The sequence below is a fragment of the Scardinius erythrophthalmus genome (genome assembly GCF_964197995.2).
Source record: "Scardinius erythrophthalmus genome assembly, chromosome: 4".
In the NCBI taxonomy this organism is placed as follows: Eukaryota; Metazoa; Chordata; class Actinopteri; order Cypriniformes; family Leuciscidae; genus Scardinius; species Scardinius erythrophthalmus.
Genome location: NC_138224.1, coordinates 5607016 through 5631132, shown reverse-complemented (window position 1 = coordinate 5631132; position 24117 = coordinate 5607016). Strand labels below are relative to the sequence as shown.

The 24117-nt window shown below is 39.5% G+C and overlaps 1 protein-coding gene across 8 annotated transcripts in view; it reads left to right on the top strand.

The window, feature by feature from the left end:
* The window catches only part of wnk1b (WNK lysine deficient protein kinase 1b), a 75964-nt gene extending 52379 nt beyond the window's left edge, over window positions 1-23585 (top strand). Inside the window, exons 11-32 of one of the 8 annotated variants that reach the window (XM_081363280.1) lie at window positions 1203-1286; window positions 1485-1520; window positions 2421-2552; window positions 3654-3893; window positions 4235-4302; window positions 4410-4566; window positions 4661-4777; window positions 4958-5065; window positions 5551-5599; window positions 5698-5841; window positions 6103-7121; window positions 7539-7619; window positions 8867-8953; window positions 9456-9492; window positions 9592-9662; window positions 10050-10546; window positions 10648-10850; window positions 12516-12716; window positions 14909-15001; window positions 16387-16428; window positions 19363-19568; window positions 19662-23585. In XM_081363280.1, coding sequence (XP_081219406.1) covers window positions 1203-1286; window positions 1485-1520; window positions 2421-2552; window positions 3654-3893; window positions 4235-4302; window positions 4410-4566; window positions 4661-4777; window positions 4958-5065; window positions 5551-5599; window positions 5698-5841; window positions 6103-7121; window positions 7539-7619; window positions 8867-8953; window positions 9456-9492; window positions 9592-9662; window positions 10050-10546; window positions 10648-10850; window positions 12516-12716; window positions 14909-15001; window positions 16387-16428; window positions 19363-19568; window positions 19662-20006 — 4017 coding nt within the window. In that variant the 3' untranslated portion in view covers window positions 20007-23585. The remainder of the gene's footprint in view (window positions 1-1202; window positions 1287-1484; window positions 1521-2420; window positions 2553-3653; window positions 3894-4234; window positions 4303-4409; window positions 4567-4660; window positions 4778-4957; window positions 5066-5550; window positions 5600-5697; window positions 5842-6102; window positions 7122-7538; window positions 7620-8866; window positions 8954-9455; window positions 9493-9591; window positions 9663-10049; window positions 10547-10647; window positions 10851-12515; window positions 12717-14908; window positions 15002-16386; window positions 16429-19362; window positions 19569-19661) is intronic. The other 7 variants (XM_081363273.1, XM_081363274.1, XM_081363278.1 and 4 more) reach the window with 7 other exon arrangements.
* The last annotated feature ends 532 nt before the right edge of the window (window positions 23586-24117 follow it).

The window sequence follows — 24117 nt, the reverse complement described above, 5'->3', positions numbered from 1 at the left end:
ATTTTGTTTGCCTCATTCAAATTAATTTATTGATAAAGACCAACATATAATAGTGGAAATATAATTTTTTTTAAAGGATTGGAAGAGGCTTGAATGCAGGATTTGTATGACCAAACACACAGACACATACAACACAAACAGGGGGTTTAGACAGGTTTGCTTGTCTCTTTAAGGTACCTATAATCTTGCTTTTAATGTTTCTTACAAAAAAAAAATCTTGTTTTTTTTTTTTGGTTGTATTTTACCTTAACAGCTGCTTTTTAGATATTCTGCTATATTATAGTTGGCTGGAAATGGTTAAAACATTTGCCTTTGGTTTTCTATTTTGTCTTTGTCGAGGAAACGGCTCGTGATACAGCCTCAGTAAAGAACCACCTGCACATGAACCCCAACATTTGTTGGCTACTTTAGGACATTTAACTTCAAAAGCTGAGAAGTCATCTTTTAACCCTTAGAAGGCTGGCATTATCAATGTCATCCTGCAGTCCCATTCTCCGCCCCTATTTTATACACCTTTCCTGCCTCACTTTATCTTTTATACCACTGTTATTTTCATCCTCTTATCTGCCAAGGCTTCTTATTTCCTACTGCTCTCTAAGCCTCTTGCTAATAATGAATACATTCTTCAGTGTAATGCCAAGGTAAGGTGATCTATGTCTGGAGCAACTATACTTGTCTGTACCTCGTAGAAGAGAAATTGAAGGACAAGTATACTTGTAGCTTTCTAAGGGTTGCTTCTGTTGAAACTCTCCGTGTGGAGGGGAAAGTGGTCAAATCAAGCAGTGTTAGTGGTCAGGTCTATTTTATCAGACGCTTCCTTGGTTATACAAACAACTCCATATGCTTCCCTGAGCATTTTTTTTTATAACATTCACCCAAGTTACAGAATCATGTAGTCACATGCATGAAGCCTACTCACTCCCCGGCTAACACCTGATGTTTGTTTGTTGTTTAATCGTGAGATGTGAGAGGCATACACAAAAAGTGAATAGTGACCTGAGTGCATTGCTCAGAGTGTTCACATTTTGTGTATGAATGGTAAGTATTTGAAAGTCATTTTTTGTTTTTACTGTAGCCACCAACATGTTTTGATTTTGTCTTTTTTTTTTTTTCACCTCTCCACCACTGCCATATCTCTTTCTCTCTCTGTTTCTCTCTCACTTTCTCGTCTGCCTCCATATTCCTCTTCATATTCGTAACAGGTGCAGGTCCCCATCTCTCAGTCTACAAGTGCCATGTCTATGGTTTCCTGCAGCACCCCAACAGCCGCCTCTGCTTCTCAACAGGTAAGATCAATGTGTCTGACCAATCAGAATCACCTTCCCCCCTTTCATTAGCATAAATGGAGCTTCAATATTGGCCAAGAGACCTTTTTGAGTTTTATTTTTGTTGGTTTGAATCTCTCTGGATTCTCTCCTGCGTGTGAAAGCTGTGGACATCAGAGGTGGCTTTCTCTTATGCTGTGTTGTATTTGTTTCTTATAGTATGGAGTTTACTACGTCCAAGCACTCCCTTCGCAGGTAGAGAAAAACCCCTTTCCTCTCTTTCCCTCTCTTTCTTTCTCTGCTTCTTTTACTTTTTCTCTCTCCCTCTTTCTCACATTTACTGACCTTTCTTTTTGAACTCTTTGCCTTGCCCTCTTTAGTTTTGTCATTTCATTATTGCATAATGAGGTATTTAAAATAAAATGTAGTTCAGTAAGGCTTGGAAAGGAAGCTTGTCGATGTGAGTATTATCACATCTTGAAGACCCAGATCAAGATCAGTTAGTGTAGTAATTTAATTTAAGTTAAGATTTAGTGTTTATATGTTGAGTTGTTCTCCAAAGGTAAGTTTTTCAAAGTTTTTTTTTTTTAATAAATATATAGAAATGCTCTAGTTTTAGCAATATGAACAGCATCTGTTGATGATTACCACAGACCATAGTTTTGTCCTTTAGTTTGTGAAGACAAAAATCTAATTTGCAGTAATGCACTTGTTTACAATGAAAGTTTATGGGGCAAGACATTCCGGAGGGTTTTTGTAAGTGCTTATTTTAGTGTTGGAAATGATGTTCTAGGCGGCTGAACACTTTGTTATGTGTTACTGTATTACTCTCGTGTGTAATGCCTTTCTCCATTGACTTGCATGTCAAGTGCATTGCTGTGAATGAAAATGTAAATGTTTTGTTCGTTTTTACAAACTAAAGGATGAGTCAAAATTATTTTCTGTCTAGGGCAAGCTGTCTATAGACTTAATTTCAACCTAGTACTTTCCTTTAAGCCACATGATGAGCTGGTGGGATGAGTTGGTTGAGACCAGACTTCATGTGATCCTAAAATGTACTCGTTTTCCAAGACTTGGTGTTTCCAAAGAGCCTCCGAGCCTAATATCAAGAGGTGAAGTAAATGCTTCATGTGAGAATGCTTATTCTCTTTTTAGGCTGCTGTTCCGCAACAGGCCTCTCTGGTGCTGACATCCCAACCGGGTGTCTCGCTACCCCAACAGCCTCCCAGCAGTGTAGTTCAGAGCAGCTCTCAGACGCAGGTCCAGCCCGGCCCCCAGCCCACACAGGTACACTCAAATGTGTTGTGAGAAAATCAAGATAGAAGCCAACATAAAATAAAATTTAAATCATCTTAATTCAATTTTATATGACATGAGAAAACAGAGAAGTTAAAACATTTCTACTGGAACAATATCTGAAACGTTTATTCTTTCAAAATGTATTATTTTACATTACTACTGAAACATTATTATATTTAATGTATAATATGTATTATTATATTATTTATATATACATATATATATATATATATATATATATATATACTGTATATATGTGTATATATATTTATTTATTTATTTATTTATTTATTTATTTTCTGCTCTCTGAAACATTACAAATCCCATTTGTAGAGAAGTAAATTAGGTTGTGTATGCATTCATGTTCACTTTAAATATGGTAAATTACTGCGCAGAAGTTTTTCTTCTTTCTGTTTTACTTTCCCTCTTTTTATGTGTCGAAACACTTTGGCTGTCTCTTACTGAAGTGCCTCATCTCTGCTTGCTTGTTTGATTGATTGATGTTTTCTGGCATGTTTCTGCCTGTTTGTTGCATGGTTGTCAGTTGCGTGGTAGTGAGATGAGTCCCTCTCTTTGGTTCCCAATGTTTAGTGCAGTTCAATTGTTTTCCCTTTAGCTGAAAGTGCAGATACACTGTAGTGGCACAAAAAAGTTGTTTACTTATGGTTGATCTACTTCAGTCGCAAATAACTAAATTGGGTTATATATATTTGATGTGGTGTTGGATTTGGATTTTGTTTTGAGTGTGTTTTTGACAGTGACAGCGTTTATAGGCACTAAGAGAGGAGCCACTCCTAACTTATCTAATCTAATCTAATAACCGTTTGGCACTAAAATTATACTTGGTTTTTCATATGTGTTTAGCTTGCGGTTGTTGTGATCCTCCGTTCACCCTGTGGCATGTCTATGTCATGTGGTCTGATCTCGTGATTGTTTTCCTGCGGTTTATTAAGACATCGTTTCTCTCACACGTAAACTGGCCTTGCCGTCTCCATCTTCACCGGTCGGTGCTTGCAGACGTATTTCCCTCGGTCTCCATATTCCCAACCACTGTTCTGACCCAGCTACCCCTCTCCTACCCCCCTTCAGCTTTGCAGTGCGGCTCTCAGCTTGCCAACTATAGCAGTTGCCCCGTTTCCGCAGCAACCAGTGCCTGAAGCGCTGATGTGCCCGGCAGCCGTGTCTGCGCCAGCCATGTCCCCGTCAGTGCTGCTGCCCCATCTACCCCAATTGGTACCACCTCTAGTGACACCTGTGCCAACCATCCATGTGGCCACAGTCCCCTCCCCAACTGAACATCCATGTTTGCCAGCCAACACCCCAGTGCAGGTACCTGGATCGGACCGAACTGGCCCCAAACGCATCAGTGCAGGCAGTTTTTGCTTGCTTTATAGGAAAAGCTTTTGTGTTGACATTTCATACTTCTTGTTATCTCTGTCTGTCTGTGAGGCATAGCTGCTAAGCTGTCTTCACACAGCGTCCTTTCTTTTCTTGGCTGTGAAATAAGACCTATTTTTTTAGAAAACACAATAAAAAACATTCAGGCTTTGCCTGAAGCAGTTGTGTTTTTTATTTAGACATACATTTTGTTATTTCGTCTTTTATCATTTGATTGTTTGTTTGTCTCTTTCTATTATAATTCCTTTTGTTTTTGCTGTTTGCTGTTCCAGACATCTCATAGCGTCTCTCAGACTTTGACAACCGAGCTGTCACAACTCCAAACTCCTGCTGTGGAGAGGTAAGAATTACTATTTAGCAGTGGAAAACGCAGTACAATAGATCCAGAATACATTGGGCTGTATTACTGAAGTCATTGTGTGTTTTAATTTCCTTTTTCCCCCTTAGCTGTCATTCTGATGTGGCATCTGGGCTCAGTGATGGCAATGAAGGCGTAACGGGTGGCAGGCATGAGGGTCGTTCTGCCAAACGTCACCAGCGCAGATCTGTTCGCAGCCGTTCACGCCATGAAAAGACCTCTAAGCCCAAGCTCAATGTACTTAATGTACGTCCAGTGCATTGACATTTTTCTTTTATTGTTCCTTTATTGGTTTTGATGGTGGTGGAAAAACTAAAGACATCTCTCATGTTTGTTTCAGATCTCCAGCATGGGCGATAGAGTTGCAGAGTGTCAATTAGAAACGCACAACAGGAAAATGGTGACTTTCAAGTTTGATCTTGATGGCGATAATCCAGAGGAAATTGCACAGATAATGGTAACTTGAAACACCATCCCTGCATGCTTTTATTACTGACCAGATATGCTAATTAAATTATTTCTTTTGATCTTGATCTATGTGACAAAAAGCTGGTGTTGAATAAAATATTTCTGTTGCCAAAATACACTTTGTACTGCCAAAACTCAATAATAAGAGGTATTATTTCCTTCATGTTAGGTACAAAGTGAGTTCATTCTAGAAACCGAGCGTGAGTCCTTCATTGATCAGATCCGAGAGGTCATAGAAACAGCCGATGAGAAAGGTGTGGAGAGAGAGCGCAGCCAGGTACGTCCTTCTAAAAAGCTTCACAGCCTATAGTTTTGCACCCAGTATTTCCATGCCTAGCAGTGAATAAAAATGCCATTTGCAGAAAGTATAGAAAAGCTTGCATGGAAGACCATGTATACAAATTGGGTATTAAAAAAAAACTTTTTTTTATCATTTTTCATCAAAGTTTTAGTGAAATCAAATATCAAAATATGATCAACAAAATGGTTAGATTAATTATCAGTTTATGTGCTTTTTTATTTTACATTTATTTTGTACAAGGCAAATTTTGGGGTGATGTGTTTAAAAATAGTTACTTTTCATGATATGTCCGTTTTATGTTAGATAATATTTAATATCTGTCATATGTAATAAGTGAAATGTCAAATCTTTTTTTATTGCTATTTAAACAGAGCAATAGGACATCACTTTGTACTCTATCTGTGTAGAAGTTGAAATTATTTTTTTGAAATTGTAACATCACATTTAACAATATCTTACAGATGGTCAGTGATCACGAGCAGCATATGCCCACCACATCAGTGCCACAAGGTAGAGCTTACTGATGTCTCAGCATGTAAAGCAAGTTGATGTCCCCTGTTAATGATGTGTCAGTACTGAGGTCTTCTCTCCTCCACTTTTTCTCCCAGGTGTGGCGCCTAGTTCAGCCGCCCAGGTGGTGCACTCCGCAGGCCGCAGGTTTATCGTCAGTCCAGTGCCTGAATCCAGACTGAAGGATCAGTTCTTTAGTGCACCCCCACCCACAATCCCTTTTCGGGAAGAACCTTTATCCTGTGAGTTTAATATGTAAAATATACTTATACAGGTAAAATTTTGTCATAAAAAGGCATAATATCCATTAGATGTATCTTGTTTTTTAGATTAGCAGTTTTTATTGATTCTTATAAAAATACTGAATAATACATTTGTACAGTGTAGAATCCCTTTTTGATTGTCTCTTACTATAATGTCTGCTCTCATACCCAATACAAATAGCCTAGACAAATTATGTAACCGCATACTCATTTTTGTCTTGAATTTCTATCCCTTATCAGCTGTGTCAGTTGCAGTGCCTGTCTTGGGGCTTTCTGTGTCTGCGTCTGCAGTCAGTCTGCAGCAGGCATTTTCTGAGATGCGTCAAGGCCGGTTCGACCCGGGTCCCAGCACTGCGCCACCAATGCTCCATGTCTCCATGCCCCCTCTGGTTCCTGCCGCAACACCCTTGCCCTCTAGCACCGCCCCGGTTGTCCCTCCCCCAGTGTCTTCTGAAGCGACCGCTTCACCATCTCTACCCTCTGTCTCCATAAACCCTCCGGGGTCATCGTCTCCTCCTCCTGCCCTTCCCACCTCTGCCGTCGCTTCCCCTCCATCCCATTCACAAATCCCCCTGCCTCAAAGTCAGGTTGTACCTGCCATCATCAGTGTTATTTCCACCCCTTCCTCTCTGCCAATGCCACCTGTTCCTGCCGCCGCATCGTTCCCCCAGACCTCAGTCTCAATGCCTGTACCTGCTAGTACTGCTGCCCCACTCACTCACCCTGCGGCTCCTATGGGATGTGGCAGTGGCGAACAGCCATCCATCCCCTCCACTTCAGCTCAGCTCACTTCAGCCGCCATCCAGACACCGCAGCTCGCACCATCCACCATCCCCGACACTGTTACTCCCATCTCTGGAGCTCTGACACCCGTGCACAGCCAGCCTCAGACCTCCACCGTGGCCAATCAGAGTCACACACAAAGTGTGGAATGTGACAGTGACCCGCAGGGAAAAGGCGTCGATGACATCCAGGCTCTGGATAAGAAGCTGCGGTCACTCTTCATGGACCTGGGCTCTGGTCTGCCCTCTGCCCAGTCTGATGTCACATCTGACCCCTTGGCGGCCCCAAGTGTCCCTGGCACCTCCTCTCCAACTGCCTGTTCCACCCCAAGTGGCACCCCTCTCCCTCCCTCTAGTTTACCCCTCAACTCCTCCGGTCAGCCCACGGGCTCTCCAATGACCTCCATGGGCAATGGCTCCACCCCAGTCGGCTACAGTCAGACGACTCCATCCAAAGCGCCGCTATCAAGACTACCGGTGAGTGACCGGTTGATCAACAGTCATGAAAATAATGCTCAAGTTTTACATCATGGTACATGGTTAAAACACTTTTCTTGTTTTTAACATCACATTTAACCTCTTTATCTCAACCCTCTAACTACTGTATAGAAAAACTGGATGATTTTGTAGTGTTTTTAAACCCAATTTCTGCATGGCTGTTGAGTTTCATGACTGACAAAATGCATGACATAGTAATCCTACATGAATGCTTTATAACTCAACTGACACTTTTCTGTAATATTACAATCAAGCTCTAGTCATATTTTGTGTACAGCTTTGAATAATTCCCAAGTATAACACACAGTCTTAGGCTGCTTGTGGCGGTTCATCGGCACCTCTGCCAGCTCTCGTTCTTTACAGTGCTTTAGTTTCTCTTCCGTCTTCATTCATTAGGTGTTGCCTGTCGGCCCAGATCAGGCTGGCACGCCGCCCACAGAGCACCTACCACCCTTCCCAGGACCTTGTTTAACTCAGGTGCCCTTTTCTTCTTTCTCTTTCTGTCTCACTCTGTTTTTATATAGTTTCATTCCTGTAAAACACGCAGAGCATGAGTGAAGATTTTTAATCACATAAGAATCAAACCACTGCATGGCATAGCTTTCCTTTGAGGCCTGTTAGGAGCATGACCTGTGAGGCTCATTAACTCTGACTTGCTGCTCTTTCTCTTTTCCTCTGCCGTAGACGGGTGGAGAACGGGAAAGATGTGGTTTTAAGAAAACAACATCAGACATGAAACATTTTCAGTGTGTTTTGTCTAATGTTCTGGTTTTATTTATTTTACTATAGTAAAAACAGCAAACTCATTTGTTAATAATAATTATTTTATGAAAAGTAAAGGGAACTTAAAGGGTGGTGCTTTTCTTTCCCCTTGTAAGATTTGAAAGAAAAAGCTGTTTTACAATATCAGTCATTGTAGTTTGATTGAGTAGATTACATTTGCTTTAAACTTTTTTTATTGTCTCTTTAATTAATTTCCTTTTTTTTTTTACATGTTTATATGTTAATTTTGACCTTTGGTTTGGTTTTAACTTGTCCTCTACCCAGATTTTCTGACTTCCCCTTTTTTAATAACATTTTTGAGGATTTCAAGTAATCAAAAGTGGCTCTAATCAAACAATCACCCCTAAATTTTTATCATGTAATTTTGATCTTTTAGCATGTTGTGGATGAATTTCGATTTCAGTCTTTTCTCGATTAATCAAAGTAATTTAGATGTTATGTAACATATATTTTCCTCGCTCCAAAATGAACCCTGCTTGCATTCACGTCAAACTCAAAGAAAGTCCTTCCCTTCTGCTTAAGGCGATTCATACTAAATCTAAGAGACTTTTTCTAATCCTGTAAATTTGATGCGATATTTTTCATCCATCACTTTTGAATTGAAAACTTACTGTGAAGGCACTCTGCCGCGAGCCAACCTGAACAAAACATTTCAGGAACCGCAGAGCGTGGGCCAATTAAAGGATTTACTCTCCATTTCATGTGGAACATGAAAGGAAGCCTCAGCTTGGATTAAAAGCATTCAGTTCTTCCAGGCAGTGGTCATCTGACCCTTTACTTACTGTAAGAGATTGTCTCATGCAGAAATTAATTAGATACACAGTTCCCCTGCTGTATTTGTGTGCACTTGCCATGAGTAATAAGTGTTTGTATGAGCCCGCGTGTGTGTATATTTCTTGGGGCTAAGTGAACCTGACTAATTGCTGAAATGGATTATTTAGTCCCAGCAGCCCCTGGAGGATCTAGATGCCCAGCTGAGACGGGCACTGAGTCCAGAGACCGTCCCAGTCAGCAATGTCACGCACCAGGTACACGCACACCAACAGGGGACTGGCCGAAAAAACACCAGCACACGTGTATTAAGTGTCGGATCTGTCTGATTAAATTTATTGCAGTTAAACTTTGGCACGGGAACTTTCCATACACAAAGAACAGATAAAAGAAGTGTTTTTTAAATCAAATACAGCAATAAACCAGAGAATTACCTCCTCAAATCTTAAGTGTAACAGAGAAAGCATGTAACTTTTTGCTTCAAGAGGAATAATTTATATAAATAATTTAAAATTACCCTTTTTAATTACCCTTTTTACTATCTATCTATCTATATCTATATCTATATATATATATATATATATATATATATATGCAACTAAATTAAGAGATATTTATATACATGTACACTATTTAATATTTCTTTACAATGGTAATTTAAATGATTCCTTTTTAAATACATTTTGAATAATTAAATAATTTATATTGTGCTTTATTTACATGTCTGTATTCTGATTCACATAATTTTCTTACCTGTAGTCATCTCTTACTGGGATGCCACCTGGAGGACAGCTAGGTATGTGCTGAGGTTTTTCTTTACTTTTACCTGTTCTTTAAATGCACAACAGCTAGCAAAAAGATCCAACTCTGCTTATTAATGATGATACCATTTCAGTTCCGTTTTCTCTGGATGATGAGCCAGCAACTGCACCTACAGTAGGAGGATACAAACTGGGACGATTCCAGGTACTTTGCATTCGCAATGTGATGACAGGAATACAGTTCATAGTCAAGTCAAGTCACCTTTATTTATATAGCGCTTTATACAAAGCAGGTTTCAAAGCAGCTTTACAGTGAAAACTGATTAAATGATGCCAACAGTGTACAGCAGCTCTAAAAGAAAATAGTGTCATTGTTCAGCTGAAGTCAGTGTTAATTCAGTTACATTGTAAAGATCATTAATTATTAAATTAGTTCATTTCATCTATAAAGCAGTTCTACAGAAAAACAGTGATGTCATCGTCCAGCTCAGTTCATTTCTCACACAATAGTGTCAATGCATAATATTTTATGGTATAAATAGTGTTTGTCATGGTGTTTGTGTATGACACTCTTGTTCTCTCTCTCGTTCAGGTGTCAGTGGCTCCTGATGAGAACGCCTCGCAAGCTCACACAGGCTCCTTTGACTCATCCTCCACGTCGTCTTCCTCCACCACCACCTCCTCTTCATCATCATCATCCCCTCTCTCTAGCCCTGAAAACACACTGCACCGGACCTCCTCTCCCCTCAGAGACACGAGAGCAGATGTTGTCGACGGCCTCCCTGCTCTTTCCAACCAGATGGCAACCCACCCTCAGCCCACCACCATTGGCCGTTTCCAAGTTACCACCAAAACGGACACGAAGGTGGGGCGTTTCTCAGTGAGCAGCGCACAGGACGAGGCTCCAATAGCTAGCTTACAACCCCCAGAACCCCAGCCAGCACCTCAAGCCCATCCAGCCATGGGCAACGGTCCAGCCCAGAGTCCCGGGAGCCTCAACAACTCTGTCAGCTCCTACTTCAGCAGCGACAATGACTCTGAGTTTGAAGATGATGATTTTAAGAGAGAAGTCAACAAGCTGAGGGAAAAGTATGTTTGTTTTTGATTTAGATATTGTAACAGGAACTGGGACGGTGTAACCTAGGCGAAAGATATGCAGTGTAATTGTGCTTTCCATGTTTTTCTCCCAGGCACATGATAGAGAGTCAGGCCCTGTACACTCGGCAGAAGGCCGAGATTGATTCCCTTTTTGCCCGATTGGGCAAAGTTCCACCCGCCATGGTCAACCCACCCGTGGTGAACCCAGCTGGCCGTAGACGACGTCCCACCAAGAGCAAAAGCAGCAAATCCAGCCGCGGTAGCTCCCAGGGCAGCAAGAGTCCTGTACAGCCAGGTATTCACTTGTTCCTTTTTGTGCAGATCAATTGACAATGTTTTTTGGGAATATACAAAATATTGTTAAGATAATTCTTATCTTTTTTAGTAAAAAGACAAACCTTAAAGAGAGAATTTAAATTCCATAAAATTATTTTCTTTAAAAACATTGTAAATAACCTGTTAACCCTTAAACAGGCAAGAGTGGAAAATGATTAGCAATCATTTCATTATATCATCTGGACTTAGGTCAAACATATACAAAGGAATGTTTTAAATATTTGATACATTTTGGATTTTATGAGTTGTATCTCCCAGGATACGTTGCCCTATTAGGGTATAAAAAAGCCAAGTCATTAATATCTCGGTAACCCTTTATTTTACAGTGTCCTTGTTACATATGTTACATGTACTTACCATAGTAATAACAGTAACTGATGCATAATTACATGCAACTAACCCTGAACCAAATCCTAATCCTTCCCTAACCCTATAGTAAGTACATGTAGTTGCTTAATATTACTCAGTACTTAAATATATAATTACACTGTTACGATGACACCTTAAAATAAAGTGTAACAAATTTTTCTATGATTTAATCAAAATTAATATGCAAACTATACTGCATGTATGACAAGTCTAAGTGTCGTAAAATTGAGGCATACACATTTCTTGTAGTTTTTCACTGCTAAACGTCTCGTCTTCAACCTCAGGGGTGGGAAACTCTACCCCTTGAGGTCCACTGCTCTCAGGGTTAAGCGCCATCCCTAATCAATCGTATAATGCAATAGAAAATGATGTTGTATCTGTAAGTAATCCTGTAGATTTTGGTTAGATTTTTCAGGTATGTTTGATCAGGGTTGGAGCTAAACTCTGCAGGACAGAAGCCCTCCAGGAGCAGGGTTGGACATCCCTGTTATACCATAAAATGAGCTGTGTGAAAACCTGCAAAAGATGTAGTTAACTAAGCGTGAATATGAATATTAATATTTGCACAATTTTTTAACTCAAAATACATAGATTGAGAAGAGGCACTGTGTACGGGGGGGCCCAGAGGCCAGGAGGGCATATAAGGATCTTCCCTAAGGGCCCCAGCCCTGGAACGAGATTTCTACTGAACCATGTCATGTGACCCACATACTCCAAACAGACTCAACTATGATAATGATAACAGAATTGGATGAAAATTTCTTTCTCATGCCTCCTACAAGAGATTAAAGACTTTGTATCCTGTGCTGCATGTTGCCTGTTTAAGGGTTAAAGTTAGGATAGTCTCCAATAGGGCTTTTCACACTTGAAATAGTTAATCCTGGGTCCCCGGGTAAACAGAATTCTGGGTTATCTTGCTTCACATTTCACACTGCTGATAATTTACCCAGGGTTACCAATTAATCCTGGTTATTCGTACACTGACATTTCACACTGTACGTTCTTAAACCCTGGGCTAACGGTCATATTTGCACATTTATGGTGTCAGCGTCATTAATTGGGCGAACGCAGCACACAACCTGTTTACATAAGGGTTCTAGTGTTCTTTTTCTTAGAACTTTTTACATACTTTCTGAACTTCTTTCTTCAGAAAATCTTTGTGAATCTGGTTCCAGCAACTTCAAATCTGTGTTTGCGTCTTGTGTCCTGGCTCTGATCAGCACTTCTATATGTTTTTGTGTGTGTGGTCTTACAGCAACCAGCACTTTATCAGCGCAGAGTGCTCCCTCCGTGTACCCTCCCCAGCAGGCCTTCCTGGGCCCTGGGGGGATGATAGATGGGGGGAGTAGCCCTCTGCTCCAATCCTTCAAGCCCTCCCCCTCTAATGAGAACCTGTGCTCCGCGTACACCAGTGACGCCACGCTCTCTGCGCCCAGTCTGTGTGTCACCTCGCAAGGTAAAAATAAAGAAACACATCACAGCCCCACTGCTTTTTTTAACACCAAGTAAAATGATAAAGTGACATTATGGGTTGGCAATAAACAGAAAAAAACAATCTCACAACATTCTCAGTTTTCGTCGATAACAATAGCCCACTATGCACGTTTTTATGCAGATCGCAATATAAAACTTTTAAACCATAATTTAAATATTGCAATGAAATAAATGAATCATTTATTGTAATTGCGATAAAATATATTTATAAAAGTATTTTTTTACATGTAATTTAAATATATAAATTTAAAAAAATTCAAACCGGTCAGGTTTCTCTGTTTTTAGTTAAAAATGTTAAGCATTTGCTTGATTTTGAAACAAGGGACAGCTGTTGGTGCTTTGCCCTCTTCCTTGCAAATTTATCTCCAAAATATGGTGTATATATAACTAATTTCAACTCTTACATCACTCATTCCTAAAAACCATAATCAGGGATGTGTTTTTATTCCCCCCGTTTTATACGGATATCCGTATTTTCCACCCTGAAAAGTGACACCAGAGTTGCGTAAATCCGAGAGAAAAAATGGTTTTGTGGTGGTGGTTATGGGGGTTAGGTAGGGGTGTGCTGGTTACTGTATGATGATTGAAATCGTGAAATGGCCTTTAATGACTAAATAAACTGCAAAATGTCACGTTTTCTAATACATTTATTCCATGCACGGATTGCTCCTGACAGCGCTGCATGAGCTTGCGCCGCCATCTGTGGGACACCGTTATCATGTTAGCCAGGGTTCAAAGTGGCAAATGTGAGTAAAAATAGGTGTTGGAACGGTGTTACTTGCCAGTTGAAATGATATGGCTAAGTGTGATCATCAAATTGCAACGGTTGTGATGTAATTATATAAATAGCCTATAAAATCTGACACCCTGCATGTTTCAGAGGACTGTAACAGCACTGTGTTTTCAGTTTCGATTCACAGTTAAAGGGATAGTTCCCCCCAAAAATGTAAATTCTGTCATCGTTTACTCACCCTCAAGTTGTTCCAAACCTGTATAAATGTCCTAGTAGGGGGAAATAATACTATGGTAGTCATTGGGGTCCGAGATATGCTTGGTTACAAACATTCTTCGAGAATATCTTCCTTTGTGTTCAGCAGAACAAAGATATTTATACAGGTTTGGAACAATTTAAGGGTGAGTAAATGATGACAGAAATATTTTTTTTGGTTGAACTATCTCTTTAATGCTACTCTGCAAGTGCTGTGTTTGAGTTGCTTATAAGTTGCATTTAGGAACGCAACATTCGTCATGAAAATCATTTGTTGTCAACAAAGAGAAGCGATAAGGTCTTTCCGCCAAAATAAAAGATTAATGGTGTAATGTTTGAAAACAAAGAACTTAAGACAGCCATAAATGTTAGTAATTTTACTGTTGTTCAGTAAAATAAAACGGTATTAATAATGATCATTAATTCTATTAATACTTTTACTATAAACATATATTGTATTATAATTAATATATTATTATCATGGTTATTAAATGCAAAAAAAATGCATTTTACAGTACAATAGTATGTATTGTAAAAGAAGATATTTACCTTTTTTAATTTGATAAATGTATTTTTTTTACATTTGAAGGTCAGTAGCCCTTCTTTTTAGTCTTTAGCTGATCACATGCCTGCACTGGATGTTTTAGTAACACATAGCAACTGTGGCCTACTTCCTGTGAGTCTTCCAAATTTGAGGAGAAAACTTATTAAAAGCGGTCATTAAAATTGTGTTATTTTTTCCCTCTAACATTCTTGTGAATTTTGTGGTGTTTCGTATATCGGCCCTATTTCTGGCGGTTCAGGTTTAATCAAATCTTAATGTAGAAATCTTTGCTTTGCCCATCTGAGAAAGCGCACGCTTTGATTTGGATGAAGCTGCAGGGCTGATGCTTGTGCCTCCAGGGGGTGCTTCTCCTCCCCTGCTCTTCCACCCAGGGCCACTCCTCCCCTTCTTCACCTCCTTCACTCTCTCTATCTGTCAGGAATTCATGGCTTACTGACCTCTGTTACCATTCTCACTGTGTATTTGTGTACGTTTCCTTTATCTCTCTCTCTCTTCTATCTGCTCCATCTCTTTCTCTCTCTCTCTCTATCTCTCTCTCTCTCTCACTGTCTCTTGCTCTTTTCCATCTCTCTCTTTCTCTTTCCCTCTTTTTGTACCACAGGCTGTGTAAAGTTCAGCTGTGGGTCGGAGAGAGTGACCTTCAAACCAGGTGGCAGGAGGACGCGTTTTCTGAGTACGCCCTGCTTGGCTCTTTGTGTGTAACGCTTTTTCTTTTGTCTCTTTCCTACAATGTCATGTGATTTAGTTCTTGATTCTGCCAAGCCTTCTGATTGGCTGATCATCTCAGACATTGTGTCATGAATCTTAAAAAGAACTTATATTCATCACTAAACAGTTATTATCGTTCATATCCAATAATGCACTAGTGTAACCTATGGTCCAATAATTATTTCTAATTTAATTATTTCTAATCGTTTACGATGGACACTTTGTCATTTGTTTTATTAGTTTTAATATTTTCCATTGCATTTATGCTTAAGTTTGGTTTAACATAATAACAAAATTGCTAAAGATAAATTAATTACTAATAATTTAAAAGATTAATAACATGCTGCATTTGACAGTTTCCCAAAGCTTGTATGTTAGCAGTTCTCAAGTAGCTTAATGCATTCTGAATTTGGAGTCTGCCCATCACACACAAAGGAAAAGTGTAAAAATTGTTTATTGTAAGAAGTGTTATTTTAGAGTAAGTATTTTTTTATATTTTGAATTAGCTTTTATATTTGTAATTTAATTTTTTTTTTTTTTTTTGCCATTTTTATGTACTTGCCATTTTTATTAGTTTTTTAAATATTTCTGTTTAGCTTTATTTCTTTTTTCAGTTTTAGATTTAGTAATTGTACTACAACTTAAACTTATCTAATATTTATATTTTCATTTATTTCAACTTTATTTGTTACTGAAAATTATTGATTTTTAATAGTTTTAGTTAACAGTAACACTGATTGTTACAGTAGTTCATGATATTTGCTGTAACACAAATACAAATTGAACCTTATTGTAACGTGTTAGCCATATAGTGTGATCAAAAAATGATGACACGTCAATGTATCTGCTGAAATATGGCTCTTCCTTTTCTGACAAATGCAGTGTGAACCGGCAACTTACTTTTCTCATTGCCTTGAATAATTACAGCCACTTTCAAAATTAAGGCTCAAGGCATTCTAGGCAAGTCTCCACATCTATTTTACAATCTGCTGAATTTCCCCTTAGTCTTGTTTTGTTTTAAGTTATTTTTTATTAAAAGAAAGAATTATTTCACGTCCCTCAGCTCAGGTACTTTCACACATCATCTCATCTCAGCACAGTCTTCCTTTGCGATCGTGTCTTCTATTAGCAGCTCTCACAATGTGGATACACCTGATCACTGGCTTTGACCACAGACCCAGTAGTCACAACCACATGAGAACCTTCCTCCACTCACCCCACCTTCACTGTTATTGGAAATACAGTATGAATGTAACAGCCCTCAGGTGTTAGACTAGCATGTTCTGATACACTCCCATAATGCACTGTGTTGGACATGGAGTTACTGCAACACTGATTCTCTCCAATCTCACCGTTCTCTCCATGCTTCAGGGAAGATGGTGAAAAAAGTGTGCCCCTGCAACCAACTCTGTAGTAATTATCTCTCTATTTTACATCCCCCCACTCCCTCCCTCCTCTCTTTCCTGTCATCACCCCTCACTTCATGTCCTGTGGCCTGTTGAAGCTAGTTTCCTTGCTTAAGCTCTCAGGCTGACTTGAGCATTTCTTTCCTGTGATGACCCATTCATGTTTTTTATAAGTGTGGCATGTCATGTGTTTTCACTCTCAAATTAAACTCAAACATTATCCTTAACAAACAAACACCTTACTCTAAATTTGGTTTCCACATGAAAACGAGATCGGGAGTCTCCCACCGGAAATTGTTTATCGAACATGCATGCAAATGTTTTTTCAAACCGGTGGCACTCACCATGCGACGACGCCACACTCCGCATCAGACTAATGCACTCTAAATGGACCCGTCTAAGCACTCATCCCATTATCCACAAGCCAATTTGAAGCCCCAGACTCCCTTTTGCACTCTTCTTTATCCCCTTAAGACTCATCCCGCTTACTACACATCGACCTCATCCTGTTTGGATGGAGCTTCTCTTCTCACCCATTACAAGGGTATAATGAGGCCTGGCTGATTTTCCCCCTCATTGTGCACAAGGCTTAATCACTGTCCAATGCACACGCTACCATATTAAGGGTGTACAGCTCACATTTTTGCACATACTAAGGTAGGTTTTCACAACCAGGAATCCAAGATCCTCCCATATTCATATTATTTAACAAAGTGAATGGAAGTCATCCAGTAAGTGCTGAAGTCACGCTGTGTGGAGCCTCCACCTCTCCCTCACTCCTTTTCCAGCAAGTGGTGCTCGTGCTTTGTCAGTGGTCTAGTTTTATGAATGTTCTGACATCCACAATATATTATGATTAAAAGAAGCCTTATATTCACACAGGCTGCATTTATTTGATCAAAAATACAGTAATATTGTGAAATGTTATTACAATTTATTTTAAAAAGCTATTTATTCCTGTGTTGGCAAAGCTTCAGTGTCATATGAGCTTTCGGAAATCATTCTTACATGCTGATTTGATGCTTAAGAAACATTTCCTATTTTAAATGTTGAAAACAGTTGTGCTGCTAATATTTTTTTGTGGAAACAGTAATACATTATTTCAAGATTCTTTGATGAATAGAAAGTTTGAACAGCATTGGTTTGAAATAAAAAATCTTTTGTAACATTATAAGTATCTTTACTGTCACATTTGATCAAGTTTTTGCATCCTTGTTGAATACAAGTAATAATTTCTTTAATAAAAACATACTGACTCTAAACTATATTCAATATATAGTTGTTTTGAAAACTTTTTTAGTTTTAAGGGCCATTTTTCCTTCAATGGAAATGCATGGAACATGGCCAAATCGGCTACTGGCTTTGGCATCAGCACCAGCATGGTGAAAATGGAGTATCTTTCTAAGCATGGCTTTCTGTAAACTACATCACCCAGAATACCTTTTGGTGCTTCAGTCTTGGCGTAATGTCGTCTTTCTGTTGCTGCTTTCTGGAGGGGCTGTGTTTACCATCCTAACAGGTCTTATCTATGTCGCCGGATGGCTGCCTGGATATTTGGCAAGACATTTGTGCCCAATGTAATTTACTGTGCAAGATTTGATTTTGAAAAATGTCTTTTTTCCATTTTTGATTTACAGTATATTCTTAAATGTTCCTTGACAGACATGTATAGATAAACGGACCAATCACCTAATACCAGTGCATGAGTCAAGACTGTCATCTCTTAGTCATGACAGTGATGTGTCTTATGAAGAAGCTGAGGCATTTCCACTCATTTTTCATTTTGCTTCGCATTAACTGCTCAGTAATTAGCTTCTTTTATTATTATAATTATTATGTACCACATAATCCTCATTGCTATGGTTTGTTCTTCAGAAAGAGGCTTTTTTACTCATACTTCTCACAAATATTAATGTGCTGACAAGATTTTGACCATTGTACTAGTTTAGCTAATGGTACTAATCAACTATCTCATTAAGTCTCTAAATAGTAAGTGTTGAACATTTCCATGGTGAATCCATTTCCATTTCACCACCCTTTTGCTCCCTCTTGTGTTGCAATAAAAACAACCATGGCAAGCATGATGATAAAGCCCAGGCAGATGCGGAGCGCTGTTTTCTTTGCTCCGATGGAAAGCCGTAGATGGTGTTTTAATGTTGTCATCGTGACCTGTTTTGCAGGCTGGAGTCAGAGTGATAAAAGTGTCACTTTAGCCTCAGAGCGGACGCCCAGGTGCTCGATAGGGCCTCACTGCCATGACTTTTGTTTTTGTATACACATGACATTATATGTACAGTTGTGCTCTTAAATTTACATACCCTTTGTATAATATGTAATATGTTTCGCATTTATTTAAATTGGAAGAGATAAATATAATGAAAATGTTTTTGTCCTGAAGAACCTGATATTTTACCAAACAGGTATTTTGATATTAATGAACTCCACAAGATCATGTAAAACCTGACGATCATGCTTTCCAGCATGATTAGAGATGATCCAAAGAGCATTTTGTGCTTTATTGGATATAAAAAAAATAAAAAAAAAGCATTTCACAATGAGTTCACATGATCAAAATCACAAATGTGTTACCTTTTTATTTATTTATTATTTTTTCACTTTGTTTATTTCCAGGTTTAACTTGAATACAAGATTTTAAATCGCAGCTCGTACTTTTGATTCTCAAATCTGTTATTTCAAATAGTTTTATCAGGGCCGAACTTAATCAAATAAAAAATCTTCTCTCTTATTTTTAGATCAAACATTTTGCTGATTATATAAGGTGTATGTAAACTAATGAGAGGAAATGTATATGAAAATATACATGTACACATTGATATAGTCTGTGGGCTTCAGATTGTATCAGATATTTCAGTGTGACATCCATTGGAGAGACTTCCTCTTTACGACAGTCTTCTCTCTTCCTCTTTTCCTCTCCGCTCAGGGACGAGCAGCACCAACACGGTGGTGGGAACTGGTCAGAATCAAAACCAACCACCCGTCTCTCAGTCCCAGAGCTGCAAGGGCATGTTCACAGACGAGCTGCACAAATTGGTGGACAACTGGGCCAGGGATGCTATGAACCTGTCGCAGGGCAAGAGAGGCTCCAAGCACCAACAACAAGTGGCGCCTCAGGGTCACAACTACGACGTAAGACTTTATCCTTGAGAAACTCAGACCTCACAGTTGAATTTGAAGTTATAATTGATTTATTGCTCTCTTTTTTATTCCTCCTCTTCTCAGATGGTCCCTCCTGCCAACATGGGCCGTAAGTACTCGGCTCCGGGCCAGCTGTGCCCAAGCATCGCTTCAACTTTGAGTGGCCACTCGCCCTTGCCCAACACTCCCGCTACCTCTCTGGGGACCCGGAAGGGCTCCTTGTGTCCCACGCCACAGTACGGCTACCCCTCCGCTCCTTACAGCACCCAGTGGGCTGGCTCTGCCACGCACACCCAGGCCGGTCTGCTGGCCACCTCACAACCCCTGGGCCAATATCCCCAGGTGCCTGCTCCTTTACAGACCTTCCACATCAGCACTTTGCAGAAGTCAGTCAGCCACCCGGGTGGACCCAACCTGAAGACCACGTAGGGCAGGGCCTAGCCGCGCCAGGCATAAGTAACTCTCGAGCTGGGGGTGGGGGCAGTCAGAGGTGAAGGGGGTGGACTGAAAGTGGACTTAAGCAAGTATTTGATTGCATTGCAGAGATTCTGTCATAAGAGTTTCCTTTGAGTGATTGAGAAGGATAGACGCCAGAATCATCCTGCATGCTCACGGATACGCCACAGGGATGATGCACAACGACCCAAGGGATAAGAGAAGACGAAAATAAAACAATGGACACTTTGAATACAATGTTACGTGGCCAAAGAAGGTGTGACCATTTTTATTATTAAGGTGTGTGCATCCTTCACCACCCAGCCCTCAAACATTTGTTAAGGGACTTGACTTGTGTTTAGAGGTTTGCTGACCTAAGATGAAATGAATGCCACCTCCACCCATCCCAGAATCCATCTATCTGTATAGCCTCTTGATAAATTCATACATCAAGCATATCACCAAACAGAGGTCGGTTGGGTGTTGGTGTGCGAACCTAGTGTCCTTGTTCCCCTCTTGCCCTAAACCCTCTGCTGCAATGCCATGGAATAATGCAATAATTACAATGGTAGAAAAAAAGCCCATTTTAAAACACAGGAAGTGGCCTTCATGAGATAAAACAAAAAAACAATGTACAGATATCCTTTGTTTTTAAATTGGGTTATTAGGGTTTTGATTCCATTTGCTTGGTTGGTTGGTTGTTTTTTTTCCCTATGCCCTTCAAGCTGGCCTTGTGTAGCAGAATGTTAGGGACTTATTTTTTTGTCACATGTTCAGAGGCCTTTCATCTGCCCCCAAGGTTTGTACTACCAAGCTCCTACAGCTCCCAGCATGCTTTGCAGCACATTCACACGCTTACAATCCTCTTACGGTTTTCTCATTGGGCCACACCACAAGGTGACGTGTAATATAGTGGATACAATCAGTTGGATTGGGGTTTGGATATGGAACTAGGGGTTGCGGGACCGTGAAATCACACACGTTCTGCCATGGAGGCCCGTGAAGCTTTAAATCTATGACTAATGTTACAGCTTTTTCTAATCATGGCAGCATTAGGGGCCTCTTGCGATAGTTTGATCGAGACATTCAAATAAGAAGTCGTGTTCTGTATGGACCTGTATTTACTCATCAGTTTTTGATGTTAAAACACTGTGATTATTATAAATGTTGTTGGACAACATTAGCTAAAAAGAAAAGTAGACAAAAAAACATGAAATTTTGGAGGGTTTTGGATATTAGCATTCATGAGATGTAAGGCTAGCTATTTCATTTTTCACATCTTTATTGGAGACACTTTAACCCTTTTCCCCTTTCTACTTTCTTTATATTATTAGATAAATGTGAATGTAAAATGGATTCAATTAATGTACTTGAAGAAACAAATCTTTCCCTTTTTCCCTATGCCCAGTGAGCTTTCTGAAGATTCTAGTGCCTTGCGTTATTTTTTTATTTTATTTTTATTTTTTTGCTTCAGGGTTTGATATATAAGGCAGCGGAGAGTCTCAAGCATTGCGCTTGATTGGAGTGCTGATCTTTGGACTTCACAGAGGGTCAATATTAATATATTGCGGAAACGAGGTGTCGTATTGAATTGACTATACGTCTGAACCCATTTGATGGCACAGTCCTAGCCTTTAGGCAAAGTTGCAAAAAGCTTCTTATATAAAGTGTACAAATACATGATCCAGCCAGTATATCACATTCAAAGGCTGTGAAAGTACTTGAGTTTTTTAGAAACTTTGATCGGTCTAAGTATGCAAAGCGTAAGTGTGCCTATCATCAATGCACCCTTCCTAGCATAACCACGGTGTCTTTATTTTACAGACGGATTCTTAAACGGCATGAGCAGTTCTTGTGAAGGTGAGGGATCGGCTCAGATAGAAACGCAGGATGAGGGAAGTTAGTAGGCATGGGACAGTATGTTGTAAGTATTTCAGAACCTCCAATAGCTTAGATGTTTTTGCAGCGCTGCTTAATTGGTTTTGACACCATCCAGTGTCAAACCCTCTCCGGTGAGCGTGGACAGGCGCGTTTAACTCATTTAGCAACAGATGTGACAGCAAGTGTAACTTCACGTGTGAGAAAAGGACCAGAAAGGTGAGAAAAGACAGTTAGCAACCCTCACCGACACAAGAGCGCAACTCTCTGCCAAAGCAGCACTGTTGAAGAGTAATACTCGCTGATTTCTCATCAAACCTCTTCTTTTTAACTCACACTGCCCATATAAGTTCTCACGTCACTGTACTCTTGGCAACGGCCTTCGGTTTTATGGCAGATCAGTAGCTTCTTTTGGGGGATCTCTCTCTCTCTCTCTCTTTGTAGCAGTCGGTCAAATCACTCTTGTAAATGCTTTGGTTTATTCTAAATACAATTAACTGCATTAGACCTGCAACGTCAGACTACTTTTTAGTTTCACGTTTTGCACATTCGACTGAAGATGAAAAGAGAACAGTCCTGATTCACCAGAAACAAGAGCATTTTATTTGGGGTACAAAGCATAGCGGAGATGCTCTCATCACCTTAACTACTGAAAGGACTTAGATTACAGCTGGTTACATTCTGCTTAGTGTGCTTTCTGTGAAACGTGTGGCACAGGAACGTCACTTTAGGTCAACTGTACAGTGTAGATTCTCAACTGGCTCTCTATATTTAAAATACGATTGTTTTACCTTTTGCTTTGTACACAACGCTTTACCTGTAGACGGCTTGTTTTTTACCTACTTTACGTCGTTCGGTTCGTTCAAACTGTGAACACATCAAAAGGTCTTTAACAAAGAGGTCCCACCCGCTCAGTGTTCAGACTAATGAAATCTGTAATACTACCTTCTGAGTGCCATGTCCCTGTCCCAGATACAAGTGTTAATTTGCTCTCGCTGTAAGAAACAGGTCGTCCTGTTCGACTGTAGAGGGCGCTAATGTAACTGCAGTGCAGGACCTTCAACATTTAAATGAGATTCACCTCTGACCTCTGATGTAAATGATAACAGCACCTTGAAAAATACAAAAACCTCTTTTTTTTCATTATCCTTCACTTTACTTTGAAAGAAATTGTGTTTGTAGCATGCTGATGCGCGAATGAGCCATTCAGTATCGATACACATTGTGATTATAACATTTTTTTTTGCATGATACTTCAGTTACACAGAAAAAATGCACACAAACTCACTCAAAAAGGATCTTATTGAATGAATCCCTCCTTTCTAGTCGCTCTCCTGTGGAAAGAAATACAACAGAACAATGTTTACTTAATGCTACTGACCTGTCATTAAGTTATTTTGTTTTTTACTGCAATCTGATCCGCTTGTTTTGCTGTCTTTTGAGTCTCTAGATTTTCTTCTGGCGACTTTCATTAAGTGTTTTTTTTTCTCCGTATGATATTTAACATTGTACAAAATGTTACAAAAAATTCCTTAAAATGAAAACCAAACAAAAACAAGTAGGGAATCATCTGCAATGTTTAACTGTCTGTTTTGCACTAAGTATAGGATGTTCAAGCTTCATATAAAACTGCGCTTTGCGCTCCAATAAAACAGCATTTGTTACCTTATTTGTAAACTTAATAAAAGTCATTTAAATAAATCAAGTTTGCTTCTGCTTATCAATTCATACTGGATCCTGGATTAGTTATCATGCAGTTTAGAGCAATAAACCTGATGACGTACTGGTGGTACATAAGTGCATTTAATTTCAGTTACTTTATTATGTCTCTCATGAGCTACTAAATACTGCAATCTGTATTATCAGTGATCCATTTCAGAGTGTTATTTGTGCCCACCTTTAATTTGTCATGAATGTCCAATAATTATTTGTTCATTCTAGCAAATCTGCATCTGATGTACAAAGACAATGGTAAGGTTTTTTGGGGGATAAAATAGTGTATTGATACAACTTTATACAACACTGCACCCTACCATTTCAGGACATATTGAGTGCTATTTGCATATATATATGATAAAGGTGTGAATGACACCATGTGTGCACATGCACTCTGTGCCTCGTCCTTCCAGATGTGTACATGCAGTATTTCTTTTCCTTTAGATAAGACCCTTTGCTTCATATTGGTAAACATTGGATTCTGAGTCGGACCAGCAATCAATGAATTGAG